The sequence below is a fragment of the Apteryx rowi genome, unplaced genomic scaffold (genome assembly GCF_003343035.1).
Source record: "Apteryx rowi isolate R43461 unplaced genomic scaffold, aptRow1 scaffold_57, whole genome shotgun sequence".
In the NCBI taxonomy this organism is placed as follows: domain Eukaryota; kingdom Metazoa; phylum Chordata; class Aves; order Apterygiformes; family Apterygidae; genus Apteryx; species Apteryx rowi.
In genome coordinates this window covers 704,272-723,145 of record NW_020450838.1, presented here as the reverse complement: position 1 = coordinate 723,145, position 18,874 = coordinate 704,272, and the positions used below count along the sequence as shown (strand labels likewise).

The following is an 18,874-nucleotide window of genomic DNA, read 5'->3' as shown; positions in this document are numbered from 1 at the left end:
AAAAATGCTTCTAGCATTAACCAACAGATATTTTGACTGTTCAGACTATAGCAAGAGAGAGCTCAGCAAGGCATCACATGTTATCAACAAGACCACTCAAACTTGATTATTCCTCTGTCTTATCTGGGGAGACTGTTGAAGTAACTACATCTATGAATTTTTTTTTCTTAATCTGTCTTAGATTCAAAACAGAAAAGTACCTTTCTCCCTTATTAGGAAAAAATAAACCCACCCTGATTAAGGATGCCTACATAAGTTAAAACCTTAAGCAAGATAGTTGAGATACTAGTAGCAATCAGCATAACTTCACAAAACACACTGTAAATTGTAAAACTTCCCGTCCATACACATTTGCAGCTTGACCACAACTGATGTCTCAGGTAGCTTATTTACACATACAGCTGTAGCACGGGCTCCACTTTAGCAAATAAGGCATTTTTGTTCCGTAGAAGACATTGAGACACTTGGACACAACAGTAAGGTAGAAGTCCTTCTGTGCATTTGCAGGGAGCTATCATTCCCCACTTCTCTGAATAAGACACTGGATTATGGACGCTCATTGCCCAAGAAGTCAGAGCAGGGAATTATGTACGGGTGAAACTCAGGTATCAGATTCTGGAGTATTGCCCAACCTTGGCACTTTTCCATAAGGAAAAAGGTCCATAAAAGGAAAGTGACTGTTAAGAGCCTAATGAAAGCTATGTTCAGAGTGCCTTTCCTGTCTTTGGAAGTGCAGATTTCAGCTTCAGAAAATGCTCTGGAAAAAACAAACTCCTGTATCTTCTCTCTTTCTGGCTTCAAGAAAAGCCAGAGGAGGCTACACGATCACTAAAATTGCAGCTGCTGAGCTGCTCCTTGTAAGCTACTCCTTGGAATAGGAGAGGTGTTTCACAGCAGCAATTACTGAACATAAACCAGAACAATGATTTAATATTGAATATACAAATTTCATACATCCCTTATGCTTGGAGGCTAAAATATAGATGGGCATAACTTGTAACCAGCTGTGCTGGCCAAGCTGGAAAGTTCTGCTGAATACTTGTTTGGCTGCATGACCAGCTACAYGTGACTGAAACTGTTCAGCCCAACCACGTCAGCATTCCTCAGCTTGGCATCATAAGTTTCAATTGCAAGTCTATAACTAATGAAAATGCACTATAAAATTGTTTATTTTATAAACACATACAACATGGTGGAAGGATATCTGAGGCTGGCTTTTCCATGACCACAGTAAAACAGTAGGTGTGGAAGAATAGGCCTTCAGACATGAAAGGAAATGGTTCCTGTTTGAACTGCCTCTGCTCTCTCCTTGTTTCTGCCCTGGGATATGCGCAGAGATCTGGCATGGCTCTTTATGCTACTGTTAGCCTTGCTAATTCAAACATGGCCTCCTGGCTACAGAAACTGAAGCACAACAGCTGGTTGCTCTTTGTCTGATCCTTCAGCTTTGAGTGAGGTCTGTACTATTCTAACTGGGCAATACATTTGAATTTAAATGCTACCTTTTTTTTCTCCTTCTCTCCTTACAAACAGCAGTAAAATTCCACGTGCTACACAGAAATAACCTGTATCAGTTGACACTGCAGCCCAATCTTTAAGTATCCCTGAAAAAACCTGAAGAAAAATGGAACTTGAATTCTACATCATACATACACTCAGACTCCTCTATCATGACCCTATTCTTTTTGAGGGGGTGTTGCACTGGCATATAGTTCTCTTAGGCAGRTGGATGCAGTAGCTAGTAAATATTCTGTCTTCCCTAGGAAAGCCAGGTAGTTCAATCAACTGGATCATACTCACAAGTGTGAGGGAATGGGTCCAGGTCCATGAAAGATCTGGACCTAAGCTCTACTTCCTTGCAACATGAGTGAGTCCTAGGAACTCCCAATTTATGCGGTAACCAGCACTTGTCATATCCTGATGGCTGAAGAGCAGCAATACATACTCCAATGAGTACAAGCTACTCTGATGTCTCAAGTACAGGTGTTGAGAAAGAGGATGCCATTGGTCCAAAAGTCTCCTTCCACCTTGTTATTATGGCAGTGAGAAGAAATAGCTTTTAAGCTGGTTTAGACAGCAAAGATTAATACATCTTTCTTTTCARTTAGCTAGGATCTTATTTTGCTACGTGCTGCTGAGAGTGCTTAGGGAAGACTATGCAAACTGGAGTGGTCAAAATGCTTACGTGACAAAATGAGTAAATTCTAGGATTTCTTTCATTTGCTGTTGATATTACTTGACTACATACAGCACTCATTAAAAGAATGACTTGACAAGAGATGTTATCAGTATTTGTCTTCTACCGAGCCTACCTGAATACTAGAGCTATGCTGACTTCCAATTTTTTTTTTTTTTTTTTTTTTGAGTTTATTCCTGGAAGTACTTCCGGCCTTCTAAAGTCTCTCTGATGGATCTCTTTGATCTTGCTGGTTTCTGCATCCATAACAGTGCACATTCATAAATATTTTGTTACTCATTTAAAGTTGTAATAGCTCCAATTGACATATCCAAGTACAAAACAAAGAACTGTATTAAAGACAACTCTTCCCTCTGGTTTCTTAGCTTCTCCTCCTCCTAAGGAGGATTAGAARCTTGATTAGAAACCTGCACATATCTCGTGATTCAAAAATGCTGCAGTAGTAATCTCATGCTTAGAAACAACTTTGTAACATCGAGTAAGATAGATACAAATAAGATGGTGTAACATCTTCCCAGTTGACCTACACCTGAAAAAAAGTGCTCTCAGTGTGAGAACRATGCACTTAGGCATCTTGGCACCACAGATGTTTTAGGCAGCTTGCAACTAGTTTTGGCAAGGTTAAATATCCCACTTGGATATTCAAATGGAATAATGGTCCTAACTGCAAGAAGAAAACTGAATTAGTCTGTCTACTAATGAATATTTCTGCAATCATTTATTGAACACTTAATCTTTTTGTCCACCCTCTTGTTCTTTGCATAGGTATTTGTCATCTTTTCCTTCCAACAGTCTGAAAGACTAGAACTAGTTGTAGCTTTTCTTTAACCCATGCCATAGTCACAATTTAAATCTTGCTTTGCTTGTACAGTGCAATTGCTTGTAAATACTTAATTAAGATGTGCTCACTTTCATACTGTCAGCCTTACTTTGAAACCTGAGCATGAACAGTGTGAAAAATAATAAGAAACCCAGGCCAAGCCTTAAAAGCATTCTAAATCACTGAAGTCACTATTTAGTCTAACTTCTCCTTCTCAAAGTAGGAGTGCCAGTTGGCATCTTCTGTAGTATATGTTGTCTTCATACCATTTTATGGTACCAATAACTAAATAACTAGTTACCAATAACTAAAATAATCACAGAACTGCTGCATTGTACAATGTATGGATAGTGCCCTAACTTTAAAATTTGCTCCTTGAAGTAAATCTAACCAGGGAAAGATCTTCAAACTGATAAGACTTAAGACCTTTGACCTACAAGGAAATATAAGGGAAAAGGCCAGCACCAGGAAGCACAGTAATGTTTTCTAGGGGGGAAGGGGGTGGGGGGGAGGAAAAAAGAACAACTTTGCAAAAAGAGCAGTCTTAAATTCAGGCCATTATACTGCTGTTCTCTTTCCAGAGATACTTTCCCTGAAAAAACCATGAGTTTAAATAGTCAAGTGCTGCTAAGGGGTATAACAGGAACAGAACGGTAGGAATAACACAACCTGTAACTTAAATTTACATGATTTGAATTCTTGACATTGAGATTTGGAAACACAGATCAAAGAGTACATGGGATTGGAATCATTCCCCCCACCACCAMCACTCCTGTGAGAGCCAATTTGGGTGATTCATTCCAGACTCCCTGTATTTATGCCCAAWAGAAGTCTGACACCTAAACAACTTTTTAACATTTCCATGACTTCCCTATAGACTGTCTATAATAGTGCTTCACTAACTGTACTGCTTTGTCAGTTTTTGCTAATGCCTAATCTGTATCCTTTGTGTCAGCTGAAGTCCGTTACTGTTTCTGCTTCCTCAGCATCAGGCTGTCCAATGTTTACCATGGGTATTGTATTCTCTTCTACTTTAGAGAAAACTAAACATCTGTAAAAACTATGACCTAAGTTGTAGAACAAAACAACTCTGCTGGTTCTTTCTTTTTTTGCCCTCACCTGGATTCTCCACTTAAATAACTTCTTTCTGCAAGAACAGTGCTCAAAACTGAAAAATGAGTCTTACCAATGATGAGTAAAAAATGATTACTTCATGTGTTTTACAGGATCTACCATGTTCTGCAAATTCTGTGATGATGGCTGCACTTTTGTCAACAGCATGACACTGGCTTAAGCTCAGCCAGTGATCTATTACAGCTCTCAACTTTCCCGCAGAGCTGCTCCCCAGCAGCTAGCTCTTCCCAGGCCTTTGTCTGTGGAACCTCCTGCCCATGTACGGTACTTTGCAATTGTTCTTCACAAAAGAAAAAAAATTAGTAGAAGTTCAATTAAGCCTTCTGCACCTAAACTCCTCYTTAAAAAAAACTGAAATAGTCAAGGCAGAGGACTGTTTAAATTCCATCCAGCTCCATTTTTATCACTTAAATTCCCACTTCTTGATTAAGCCCAACCTGGATCAAGAAGCAATGCCACTGAATAAGGAGTCCTGCCCACCCATTTCTTTGATGTTGACAGTACTGTTTGTGCACCTTCAGACATTAGATCCTTGCTCTGGTTCATCATGAAAACATACCTGGTCAAAAAGCATGAAAATAACTATACATCCAGTTTTATACAAGCCAGATTATAATGATATCAGAGTTTCTCTAGATTTTATCACATCTGTAACTGACTTCAAATGCATCTTAATGCTGCTCTTACTACTTTGAAAAGCACACAGAAGAAAACAAATAAGGATACGCATCATTTAATAGAAAAACTGTATCACCAACAGCACATCAGTTTCTTAAAAAGTTATCAAATGCTGTGCTAAGAATTAATTTTGCAATTAAGAGTATAAAACTAAGTCATTAATTTAGATAAAGGCATTTTTACCAGTTATTTGAAGTTGTACACATCAAGGGAAGCAGCACCATAACTTAATGAGGAACAAATTCCATTCATAATTTAAACAGCTAGGAGCTAGCCCTTTCATACAAAAAATACAAATATTAAGATCAGTACCATACTYATTAATATACTTTAGAAAAACCTAAGTTATCTAAACAAGTACACACCATTTTGTTTCTTCATACTCATTGTTTCATAATGCTATTTTGCAGAGTTCTTTGTAACCTAGCTATGTTGGCATCCAAGGCTGCTAAGCCGTTCTTAAAGTCCTCTTCATCTCGAGAGGTAAATGTTGAGAAAGAGGATGCACTGCATTCAGACTTCCCTGACATATCATCAAACGAAACAGAACTAACATCAGATATTTCACTGCCTTTTTTCTGAGAATTCTCTTTGTGAAAGAGCACTGGAACACGAGGGTATGTACCAAGCTGAGGTTGGTCTGGTTTGTCTGTAAAGTTTTTTGCAGCTCTACTTGGAATGTCTTCTGGCCTTGTTTGGACTTTGTCTCCTTCCAGCTTCACTGTATCCCCTGTAGCTTCAAGTGTGTTTTCTATGGGCTTTTTCAAACTGTGTCCAGCACTTTTATCCAAAATAGTAGGGTCCTTTGACACCTCACATCCGTTCTGCTGCTCAGAGTTTGAGAGTTCATAGTTGAAGCCCAACATCTTACAAGCCCCTCTSATTCGGGGTTGCATACCAGTTCTCTCAGAGATTGGCAGCTGTATTTTAGAGGCACTGCTAGTTAATGGAATATAAATAGTCTCATCCAGTTTGTTTTGGTCATCTATTAAAGTCTCAGAATCGCTAACTGTTTCTCTATCTTGCTTCAGTGAGGCTGTTAGAATTATTGGAGCCGTGGTTTCTTCTTCTGAGAACGTACTGTTTATTTTAGTTCCTTCAGCAGCAAACTTTCCATAGGCTAGATTTAGCACTTCTAATTCCCCACTTTTGTTTGAGAAYTGAGGTTCTGTATCTGTCAAAATACGATCAGTGTCTAATTTTTTAAGATAAGTCATTACCGAAGTACGCACAGGAAATGGATCAGACTGCATCTGTTTCTCATAGTCTTCCAAAAGAGACTTCGAGAGACCTTTTTCAGGTTTAGRTCTGATATTGTCTACTGTGAGGTCAGTCAGAAGCTTGGCCATACTGCCCTGCAAGGTTCTGTTAAGATCAATTCATCAAGTTAATTACTTTATTTAGCAATTATTTTTCAAAAACGTTCATATAAGCCCAAAACATTAGATTTAATTAGACTGCAGTGAAGTTATAACCCACATAAGTGAGTATGATGGCACAAAACATTAATGTAAATGTGAATCAATTTCAGGTTTCTTGAGTTTCAATTTTCAACTCAGAGAAATGTGCCTATAAAATGACTAAAAGAGCACAACACAGAAAAGTTCTTGAAATTATTCTGGATTTACCTGCTTTGAGTACTACAAAATAAAGTAATTTGACAGCAAGAAGCTCTTACAAAGCATATAGAAACAGCTTTTGAAAATCGATGAGAAAACTTTTCCAAATTATTTTTCCCACTGCATCTAAGGAATATATTAAAAAGAAGAAGCTTAATAAAAGAATCATTTCTACACTTTTTTTTTTTTACTGTCTGTAGCAAAAAAATGAACATTTAATGCTCATGTATACAGCATATACAAAGACACATGTAATAAGATATCATTATACCACCACCTGGTGGTCAGTATTTAATAGTCACAGAAAAGTGTAATGAGTATAAACTTCTACTAAAAAATATGAAGTGCTGATTAAAAACATTATAGTTAATACTGATGTGAATGGCACAAACAACAGAACAGGCAACCGTTCAACTTCCTGTGCACATAGTGTACAAACAAATTTTATGTATATACCACTTTTGCATATCCAAAAGGCCCCGTAAGCCTCCCAACTTGCCACCACATACATAAAAGACCATATAGAATAGTTCTGCAAAATTTGTGAGTAATGCTACCTTAATTCAGTGGTCCAGGAGCTCCCACCTACACCCATAAATAATATCTGCGCATAATCTACTTCAAAGGTATGTGGAGTTACGGACTGGACTGCTCATTCCTATAGGAAGAGCTCTCTGTGGGTTCTGAAGGCAGACTGTTCTGCAAGCTCTTTTCATAGGGAGTGATTTCTAAGCCAATATAAGGAAAAAGAGAAATCCCTCCTTAATTAAGGTTAAGAGCTAGTCTCCAAATACTACAGCTTCAAGTATTAGTTTCCAGATCCATCCAATTCTCATGGAGCTCCTTATAGGCAGGTCTGCTATGCAAGCTAAAACTTTGCATAAATTACRTCAGGTAGCAAAAGACTTTACAACAGAACTCTAATTGGAGCACTGGAGCTCTATTTTAACAAAATTGGAGTACTATCGTAACAAAAATACAAAGAGAGGTTTTGGCCTACATGATGCTGGTGTAGTATTAAGATTACAGTWATCCAAAGTAGAGAAAAAAAAGAAAAAGTGATGTCAAGAGGCAAAAAAAATAGCTTAGTCAACAGTACCTGGTTAACTCACGCAGTCTGTTAACTTCTGCATCACGCTGACGTAATGTTATGCCCAAAATCTGATTTTCTTTCTCGGAAGCTTCCAGCTTAAACTGAAGGCTCTTCACGTTTGCTAGTGCCTCTTCCACTTCTAAAATGCCAAGTAGAATTTAGCTAATAATTCATATTAAGTTTAAAAACATTGAATGAAGAATAAACACATTCAAAACACATACCAATCTTGAGCTTGGTGGCATGAATGTCATATTGCTGTTTGTTTTCAAGCAATTCTTTATCTTTATCTTGGATACTTTTTGCAACATGTTTATTTTCTTCTTTCTGACTTTCTATTATTTTAAACAGTTCTTCATTTTTAGCCTGCAGTGACTCAAGGCCTTTTAGTGATTCTTTCAATTGACTCTGGAGCATCATATTCAGGGACTGCAGAGAAACTACTACCATGAGAAAAACATAGAAAGTTTTAAGTGTTTTGTCTACAGTTTTTGGATTTCTACACTGAACTAAGTTTTTAAATAAACTTGGTAATAGGACTTTGGCTTAAAAATAGAAGGAGAAGGGTTTTTTTGTTTGTTTGTTTTTAAGATAGGGAGATAAAACATAAGCTTCCTTCTTAGTTGTCTAGCATGTTATCCTCATTGTAAGAGGGATATAAGCATTATAAGAGGGATAAAATTAATCTGCTCTGGAGCTGAAAATCTGATTCTCAGTGTCTATGTGGAGTTCTAAACAGGCACAACATCCATGCCTATAGATGCAGTTGCATGATCAGACCCACATCACTTACTTCAGCGGCCACTAAAGGCCAGTGGCAGTATGAATACACATTATTATTTAAATATCTAAAACATAGATGTATCTATATCTTTATATATCTGTATCTATTTAAACCTTAACACAAACTGCCCCTACAAGCATCATTCTCTATTAGTACTTTACATTCATAGTTGCAGTTTTGTCCAGATGTCTTCTCATTTCTCTCTCGTTCCCTGAGTTGCTGGTTTAATATTCTTAGTCTCCTAAATGTGAATTATGAAAAAGCCCATATTCAGAAAGTTCAGAATAAGTTCAAACCCACTACATTTTGTATTAGTTTGGAAGAAGTGTCTACTTATTTTAAAAACATAAAAATGTTTTAGAAATATAGAAGTTTTAGAAATACATGGAAGTTTTAGAAATATAAATTAGAAGTTAGAAATACTTTAGAAATACAATAATAGAAATATTTAGAAGTACCAAAAAGTTTAAATAATGCATTTTCCTGCATTCCTATCTTTCTTCAATAAAACAGACCCTTTGCAAGTTCTGGTAGATATATTGCTCTCTTCTGAAGTAAAGTGCTATCCAGCTATATATTTGAGAGGTCTCCTGAAATGAGCTCTATTTCTGCATTTAAGACTAGAGTACATAGAGACCATAAGGAGGCTAGCTATCGTAAGTGAGGTTTCCAGCTGGAAGGTTCCACTTAGAAAAAGGCCCAGTCACGGAAGAGATGGCAATGTATTTTAAACAGACTCTCAAAACACTTTATAAGAATGCATTAAACTTTGAAATACTTTTGTAAAATAGTAAGTATTACTGCCATCTTACAAGGGGAATGCAACTAGACATATGCGAGTTTTGCAGCTGCCTTATACTTGCCCCATCTCGCTTGGTTATCCATTTTTCAAGCAAAAGACCACTATCTGGCAAAAACTGATGCTACTAGAACTTCAGTATTAACTGAAATCTTGTTTCAGTGTTTATGTGTTAAGTATTTTTTGAAGCTATACAGCCATAGCAACACAGCTGGTAATATATAAATATTGCACAGACAAGAATGAAATGACAAAGTTTACACCATAACAATGCTAGAATATGCAATTTAGAACACTTCAGTTAAAGATGTTTTAGGCATTTTTGAAGTAAATACAGAATCATTGAACAGTTACTAACCTACGCAGCTGGGCATTTTCACTTCTGAGAGGCTGTAGAGCTAGCGCTATTTCAGCTTGTATATTTGTACTTCCCACTACAGCTGGGAGCAATGATATACAGTCTTCTATTTCGCTCATCAACCTTAACATTTCTGAATCATCTGCAAGAGGTGAGGAAAAAAAAAAACCCACAGAAAAAACTGTAATATGACAGCAACCTACAAAGTGATGTAATAGTATTTATTCTTTTAAACAAAACTTGTCTTTATTTTGACTGCCTATTTTTATTTATTCAAAACTTATCAGCTTGACTATGAAAACTGTGTGTTAGGCGCTTGATAAATCATCACCAATCAGCTCTTCAATCAGACTTGGTGGGATTGCTGTTACAATCTGTCTAAACTGCTTCTTGATCAACTCTCAGAGGATATCATTGTATATGAAATGAGAACAATCTTTGTCCTAGTGGTTACGATCATTATGATCATTCACAGTGAAAAAGAAACTCTTAAAAACAAAGTTGTGGAAAACCACTCTAAGATGTCACATATCATCTGACACATACAACTTCCAGATATTGAAGAGTGCTCATTCCTTTAACATCGCTCATGTTATTTGTATGTAATCGCTCTACTGCACAATGAAAATGTCTTTACCTTGGTCTGCCACCAGTGCTCTGAGTTCTCCCAAAAGATATTTTACTGTTCTAACTTTATGGGCTGTTTTTTCTGGACTTTCTCTTTTAGGTTTTAGAACTTTCTTGACAAAACTTGCTTGACAGCTTGTATCTCTCACAGGGGCTATGTCAAGTACATTCAGTTCCTCCTCTTCACTGATCATGTCCTCACTGTGTTCTTCGGAAGTGTCCTCTTCCTTATTACTTGAGACATTATGTTGTGCTGGACATTGACGATGAGGCTTTTGTTCAGTCCTGCTGTTCATTTCATGTGGTTGTAACAAGGCCAGGTGAGCTTGTATACATCTTATCAAATCTGCTTCTTTTATCCGTTGCTCTTGGTTTGGGGTGGTGTCTTTGCCAGAAGATGATAGAATGAATGTAGGCACTGTAGAGTTACTTGATGCACCTGATACTACACAAGGCATCACACCCGGAAGAGCAGTGGCAGACTGTATTTGTGCAGTAGCGGCAGCAGGAGCAGAAACTACTGGGCAAACCACGGTTCCTCCCATCTGGGGCACACATTCATTGCTACTGTCTGCAGGAACATCCTGGATAAACAATACTCATATTAAGCCAAAAACTAACAGGGAATTTAAGTGTTAAAGAAACTTGTCTCGCTTAATGTAGTCTTGATCACTCTTTGCAATATATATTAAAAAAAAAACCCTAGAATTCTTTCTGGCTTAATTGCATGATTTCCCCATTTACTAATTCAGATGTAAATCTAGTTTTGATTATCTTTACCTTAAAAGTTATTGGCAACATTAAAACACAGTTCATATTCAGTTGTTCTGCAAGGAAGAAAAAGTCTCAGGTTTTTTTTTGTTTGTTTGTTTTATAAGTACTCATTCCTTGAATTAAACCAGAACAGGGAAGGAGAAAAAAAACAACAAAACACTGTTACCTTTCATTAATTTAAGTAGATGAATTTCTTAAAAGTGAAGGAGAGCGCTAACTATACATGGACTGCCTGCAGACAGAAGGTAAGTCTACAGTCTCAAGGTGAAAGCCCTTTACCACATTTCCCAAGGTGGCAGTTGGTACTCTCCATTAGTTTTATTTTATACCCTGAAATACATAAGTATTTTAAAATGTGGCTCTAAGATACTACACAGTATCTGAAGAAATAGTCAGCTTGATCATTGGCAGGGAAAAGCTTAAAACTATATGAAAGATACGATTTCTTTATCAGGAGTTGGTTAATGATCCTAATATGCATTGTTGAGAATGTAATTATTATCAGTAATGAGTTATTTCCTGCTCCTTCTATGACTGCTGTCCACTACAGAATTCACAATACAGAAACAATAAATACACCAAGTGGAAATGCCCCTAATTTATCTCCACACAAAATTTATTTTACGTAGCAGTATTTTCCGTCATTATCTATTCCATTCATTACTACAGGTTGAGATGTGCAATTTTTTCTCCTTTAAGGAAAATTAAAAAAAGAAAAAGAAAACTGTATATTTAAATAAATATAATTAATGAGGCAGTGCTAATTTAAAAATTTATTAATAATCTGAATCAAGCTTTTACTTACAGACCGAGTAGATAAAGGATTAGCTGAATGCTGCAGGGAAAGAGCTGGTGTGGAGGTAGGCAACCGATAATTAAGAGCTGTAACATTTTGACAACCTGAAATGAAAGAAAGTAATATTGTCACAGATCAGGGCAATTTGTGTTAAAGAGAGCAGGCTCTAAAGTAGTATTTTCACTAACCAAGATTTGAAGCAGAATAAGGAGTTATAGTAGGAATTTCATTACTGCTCTGTGATGGTTGGCCAGTTATCAGAGCCATCTGAGTCTGCACATGCTCACATAATTTTTGATGCATCACAGGAGTGTGTTGACTGCAAGGCACCTGAATTGGTTGAACCAGCTGATTCTGTGCTGCACTGGAAAGTTCTTTCCCAGTAGAAGGTGTGGTGGATGAGGCGTGTTTCCTATTTGATATTGGCACTATAGAGAGAAGAAAACCAAAACAGCTGAGGCTGTCCATCTTCTTGATCTACATAAACCTAGAGTGTTATCAGGCAGACTTTGGCAGGTAGATTCCTTTGAAAAAACAAACAAAAAAACCCACCCCCAAAACCCAAGCCCCTACCACCTAAGATTCCAATCGGGCTTTTATCCAGCAGCAAGCTAATCCATCTTTTTTTTCTCTTGATAGAGCAATACACACCAGCTGGACAGACAGCTGTCCTTGAAGAAAGCACAGAGATTTAGTCCTACAGAAGGCCAATTCTAAAATACGATTCTTAAAGTCTCTGCTTAGCTGTTCCCTAATCTTTTAGGCCATTGGCAATAACCCATACTAAAGCATGCTCCAAGCCTACATTTCTCCTGCTGGTTATAATCAAAACCACCATATTTTTACAGTGCTAGAAAGACCTTAGCTATATGTCCACCTTCTGTAATTCCCAAAATAAGCATTCTGCTACTTACTAGTCTACAAGTCCTGCCTGTAAGTATTTTCACATTATGCCTGCCAGATTAGACATCACAGAAAGGAAGTGGGATGGAGAGGGAGAGAAACGCTAATAAAAAGCGAAATATTTTCAACTGAGAGCCACTCTGCCTACAATATTTCATCTTGTTTTCTGTTCAAGTGCTCTGGTCACTAAATCATACGAGTTCTTGTTATTATATATTGTAACACTTTTTCCAGAAATTGTGATATGTGAGAAAGGCTTGAAGGGACACCTATCTCCAGGGCAGTTCATAGCTATGTATGCTAAAGAGATTAAGCACTGTGGTGCTTAACTCCCCAGGAGAAATGGGGTGTGGGTATTATCATTCTCCTCCTATCATTTCCTACTAGCTGGACCTGATGATGTTGGTGTTTGGAAATGCACCCAATTTTTTTTATTGTACATAAAGCTCAAACAGCTGTGAATTCTAGTAATTGTTAAAGTACTTAAGGTTTCCAAAGGTAATAAGTAATGCCTACGTCCTTTGTGGATCTATCCCTGGATCCACCTATTACAAAAGACAACAATTACCTGAAACTATGCTGGATCTCCTCAATAAGTTAAGCACTATATATACCTGAATTTAAGTCCATCTGGATTCATTAATTTAAATTACAGAAAATGAAGCCCCAGTCATTTTTCTTTTATTAACTAAAAGTTAAAACAAGATAAAATATACAACAGTATGATGTGACCAACTGTGTAGGCAAGGTAGTAATCAATACACGTTTAATAAAAAAGTTACATAAATTAATATTGAAAAAAAAAAGCAAACACATGAAAATCCACTTACTGATTTCTTTCCGCACATGTTTAGCGGCAACATTTTTTTTCAACCCTTTCTTCTTGGAAGTATTTCCTTTGGTTATCAAAGGCTTGGAAATAGTTTTAACAGAAGTGGTTCTCCCAGGCTGTTTATGGATAGTCTCTCTTCCTAATATTATTTGAAACGAAAAGCCAGTCAACAAAACAAATGAAAACGGTCTTACAGAAACTAAAAATATAACTTAAATTTTTAATAGGTACAACCTGTAGCCTCATTCTGTAAAATATTCTGCAGTAAAGCTGCACAACGGTCAAGTCCATTATGAATAGTATCAACCTGCACAAAGAATACTGCAGTCAGAAAATAAGTATCACTGTTTTCTTTCAGTAAACCAAGATATTATTTTAGAAGGGACTGTTTCTCAACTCTGTCATCTAAAAAAAGTAACTGTGATAATGAGCAAAAATGTTATTTTACCCATATATTACTTTGCAATTCCCTGAAAGTTTGCAAACTTTGCAAATGCATAATTTTTGCAAAAAAACCTTAAATTGTGTTGTTGCATGCATGTCCATTTGGCAGATTTTGTTTTGTAATTGTGCATGTGTGTTTTTTTACTGTTATTTGCAGGAACAGCTAAACTATTATCCACAGGATATTATTAGTTTGGAGATAAACTGACTCAGCACTGCACAAAAACAGCACTTCTACATCACTTATTCTTTTTGGCACAGCAACTCACAAATATGGCTGTACTTCTGCCAGGGCCAGCTCTATCTTGTAAACAGCATAGCTGTGTTCATAAAATAGATCCTGTGCCTTAATAAGCTCTGTCAGAGCCCAATTCACTCCACACAAAGCCCACCCGAATGTATCTGCATTAGGTAGTTTAAACACTTTAGATGGCTTTGCAAGAGCTATTTCTAGTCCAGATGCAGTACTATCTGAATTATCCTGTTTTTCTTTTACTATTCAAGGTATTCCTTTCTCTCTAAATTAACAGAGATGATGGTATTAAAATGTCAATAATTACCTGATCTTCAGAGTCAGTTGAATAGAGAGAGTATCCAGACTCTGCATCAGAATGATAGCCTTTTCTTAAGCCAAATCTGAAAAAAAAAAACCACCCCAAAACATCAAATTCACTGTTAATACTATCTCCCTAATAGGCAGCAAAGTAAAAAAAAAAAAAATTACTTTTATACAATAATAACAAACTAGAAAAACAAGAATTGTGTTCTACCTTTCCCTTTTTGCAAACTCCATCTGTATTGCTGCAACAAACATATTTAGCAGATATTAACATTTTATATCAAAGGAGAATTCAGTCTTTACTCAACAATCTCACATCAGGCTAGTAACTATACAAATTCAATCTTTTATAAATAAACACACAGCATAGGTAGTCAACCCTGTGCTTATCAAGCAGAACTCCTATTCAATTTGAGTCTTGTTTATTTGTGGGCTGCTTAGGACCCAGAAGTACTGCCTTCCTGCTAAGAACCTTTTGATACATGCAAAGAATTTTTGGCTAGTTGTGAGGTATGACAGGTATGAGGCTCCCAAATGCTCACATGTACACTCGAGCTTAGGTAGTATTCATGATTAAGGTCTTACTGTTTTCTTCCATTTGTCAATTTAGCCGCTCCTGCTAGTCTTCCAGAAGACAGCACCTGCTGATTATAGAAATAACTTTCACTTTCATGAAATATTTTCACAGTATAACTGAAGAATACCATACATCACTAATTTCAAGAACGACTTCCGAGGCAAGTCAGTTAAAGTTAATTTACAGTTCTGAGTGCAAGGAAGGAGCCCACCACAACCACTAGGGCCTGAATCTTGCATTTTTCACTTCACAAACCAAGCCCTCTACAGCACAAAGCTTTATTAACTTCAGTACCATTCTACAAATGCAGCAATTCACTTAATGGAAATGACATGGTCAAGCACAGGCGCAGACATACAAACAGACTTTCCAGACTGAAATCAAGTCTGGAATTCTCTCAGTTCTCTACTTCCTTTCTAAATGAAAAAAACGCACCTAAACTTTGGGGATTTTATGCATAAGCTACCATCATAGCTCAAATACTTACAACATCACTGATATATCTAGGTGGAAGAACACCTGAAGGAAAAAGCTTGATGCAACGCACCGTACTGATATAAATAAGCCCACTGAGCACTGAGGAAGGGCCGCTGGATCAAACCCCGGAACCCGAAAGACACGTAGTGCCCAAGGGGACTAACCCCCGCCTAGAAGCGACGCCCCCGCCGCGCTGCACTCGGCAACGACAACGCAAAACCCCAGTCACAAAATCAATCGCCTAAAAAACTATCTGAAGAGAGGGCGGAGGCCCGGCTCCAGACAAAAAGGGGCTGTAAATGACCCCCCCCACACACAAACCCACCCGGCGGCCCCCTCTCCCCGCGGCCCCCCCACGCACCTTGCAGGGCCGCGGAACCCCCGGCCTCGCCATGGCCCCGGCCCCGCGCGCCGTCCCGCTCTGCCCCCGCCTGAGGGGGGCACGCGCCCCGCGCCGACCAATCCTGAGCCGGCCTGGCTGACAGACGCGACGGCCGTTAGGAAAGGGGCGGGGCTAACGGCCGCCCTACACCGCCCCCTCCCCCCCCCCGGGCTTCGTTAGGCGCCGGCGGCAGCCCGCGCGGGACGGCGGAGGGGCGGTGCTACGGAGCACGGTCAGGGATTGGCGGAGAAGGATCGCCGAGGAGCCAATCCGAGGGGAGAATGGAGAACGGGCGGGGCTAGTGTGGGGTTGGAAGAGCGCGTGCCGGTGTGACCGTTGGTGGCAGCGCTGCCGCCTCTCGGTGTCTTGGGGTTCGGCTCCCGCTTCCCTCCCCATTCCCGCGCCCCCCCCCCCCCCCGTGAGCAGCCCTGGCACTTGTCTCTCAGCTCAACAAAACAAAAAACAAAAAAAGGAATAAAGCTGGCTCTTCCTGTCTCAGTCAAGCCACGAAGTGCTGTCTGAGCCGTTGTGAACCCTTGATGAGCAGCAGGCCCTGCGGGGCCTGAGCTTCTGTGCTCTCATAAATTACACTGAAAAACGGGCCTTGCGGATGGGTGAGCCACCCTCAAGGAAAAGTGAGATATCTGGACAGGGAACGCTTCACAAAGCTGTCCTATAGGCTCAGCCTGGCTGTGCAGTCCATGTCCTGCAAAGCCTCAGGGGCATGAATGGTAAGCAGGGTGGTGGGAAAGCAAAGTGAAATGCTGACGTTTTGGGTAGGGTCAAACCAGCAGCTTTTTGCTCCCTCACTCTCTTTCTTTGAGCTAGTGTGAAATCTTCTCCAGTGATCCCTTAAAACAATCGTCTACATGGGGCATAAAGGATGCCCAGTGCATCAGCTGGTGATGGTCCTTACAAGTGCAAACTGGTATTGTTCATTTTTGAAAAGCTGCTGGTGGTGGTGCTTTTAGTGTAAGTCAGAGATCGACATCATGTAAAGGGTGAGAACCAGTGTACTCAGTGCAGGATGTCAAATGATGTGCATCTGTACAAGAGAGAAAAATACTGCACAAAACCCAGCAATATTTGACATCAGACACTGTAGTGTCCTCAAAATGAGTCACTTAGTCATTGACACTATCAAACAAAAGACTTCCTCTCTTTGCATAGGCAGCAAGTGCCAATATAGGATATTTTCACTGTATTGCAATACATTAATTTAAACAAACTGGGAGATGGAAAGGGTAGGACAGCACATGAGTTGTACTTGGTATGGACAAGAAATTTTGAGGCTAAATTCCTGGCATTAGAAAATCGAAGAGATGGTAAATTGCATCTAAAGAATTCTAATGATGCACCGTTGAGCACTCAGAAGAGGAAAAGGCAGAATTAGTAATGTAGATAATCTACTTTCTACTCYTTGTGCCTATACCTTAGATAATGTTTTTAATTATATAATCACATCTTATTTTTCCATGGACTTTGTCTCTTCTCTTTGGGAGGCTGAAGAAATTGTTGTTTTGTTTAAAATATGTATGTTTTTGTGTATTTAAAACAAAGAAAGCCAGTTCTAAAAATTATGTCACGTGCATTTTGAATAATACATCCTCATTATAAACAGAATGTTTTGGGGGGAATTTTGATAAGGACGGTGAAGTTGGGCTATATTGCAGTTGGACAGAGGTGTCAAGTCAAATAAATATAGGCAGTGGGAAAGAGGCCAGCAAATGTTCAAAAGTGAGGTGAACCAAAACAAGTGGTGCTTTCCTGGGTAGATAAGTGTTTCATACTTCTTGTATATATGTGCTGCAATATGGTATGTGTGTATACAGTTATTTTGATGCTTCTAAATGTATGTTGAATTCTTTTTGCCCTATTTAGTTTACTAGTAGTCTGTATGTCCATGATGCTTGGACAAATGTAAAAAATCCTCAAAATCCACCCTGTTAAAATTTCTTTTTAGGAAAAGAGAACATACCTGCGGAAACGAGAAGGCTAACCATAAAACAGGGGCAAGACCAAGAGCATCTCTGTGTTCAGGTGAGTGATGTGATGAGTGTTTTTCACCTATATCCCATCATATTTAGAGAGGGTGATGACTGTACACTTTGTTAGTGAACTGTACTGGGCAGTCAAGAGTAATTATTTTCCAAATACCAAGTGAGTATTATAGCTGTGTTTCACACACAGTGACTAGCATATTAGTATTCTACATAAGTTTGCTTTTATTAGCTGATTAAATAGACCTTCTGAAGACTTAGCATTGAAAGCAATTATATTTACTCAGGCTGAAAATGTAGTTACATTACTATGTTATTAGGAGTACAATAGCAGAAGTGCATATAAATATTCAGCATCTTCTGTACTCTCCCAGTGTGTAAACTGTGTCATTATTATGTATTGCTACATTAACATTTACACTGAAACTATGCTGAACCTGCACTAAAACCATGTTGTGAAGATATTTATCATGTCAAAAACAGAAAAAAGGGTTTTCTCGAAGGAATATGGAGTCTGGTCCAATTTTTCTGTTCTTTGCAAAATTAACGAAGAAGATCACTGTAATAGGAAAACAGCAGAATTCCCTCTTTTGTCTGCTAAAGAGAGGAGTATAAACTAGAAAAATGAAAAAAGGTTGAAAGATGATGTGTGGCTATTATTGACACAGTGTCCAGAACCATTGGTGTACTTTCTTTTCTTAAGGGGGTTTATGGAACTTTATGGATGAATTCTCATTGAATTGAGACATGAATGCAACAATTTTAATAATTAAGGAAGAATTATCTTAAGTTGTTTAACAACAGCTAACAGGTACAAAAAAACCAGTCACCCAAACCACAATCCCATTTTTTTTCTTTGACATATTATTTGATGACACGCAGAACCATACTTCATTTTTTTATCAAAAGGAAATTTAATACAGAAGGCTAGTAAGGTGCATTCTTGTCAACTGAATCATTTTGAAATTATGAATAAAATTGTAAAACTGACTTATAAATAATTAAAAAAAATTAAATGCAA

The 18,874-nt window shown here is 38.2% G+C and overlaps 1 protein-coding gene across 4 annotated transcripts; it reads right to left on the bottom strand.

The window, feature by feature from the left end:
• Positions 1-4,868: 4,868 nt before the first annotated feature.
• Positions 4,869-15,891, bottom strand: CCDC14 (coiled-coil domain containing 14). Of its 4 annotated transcripts, none has more exons than XM_026082215.1 (13): positions 15,833-15,891; positions 15,003-15,061; positions 14,419-14,494; positions 13,649-13,721; positions 13,413-13,553; positions 11,868-12,107; positions 11,689-11,783; positions 10,120-10,693; positions 9,483-9,624; positions 8,487-8,566; positions 7,766-7,984; positions 7,548-7,680; positions 4,869-6,194 (listed from the first exon to the last, which is right to left on the bottom strand). In XM_026082215.1, the coding sequence occupies exons 1-13, from the start codon at positions 15,863-15,865 to the stop codon at positions 5,213-5,215; spliced, it is 2,847 nt and encodes a 948-aa protein (XP_025938000.1). In that variant the 5' UTR covers positions 15,866-15,891; the 3' UTR covers positions 4,869-5,212. The 4 variants fall into 4 exon arrangements, with proteins under 4 accessions (XP_025938000.1, XP_025938001.1, XP_025938002.1 ...); XM_026082216.1 differs by having other exon boundaries at positions 15,003-15,058; XM_026082217.1 differs by lacking the exon at positions 11,868-12,107.
• Positions 15,892-18,874: the final 2,983 nt, after the last annotated feature.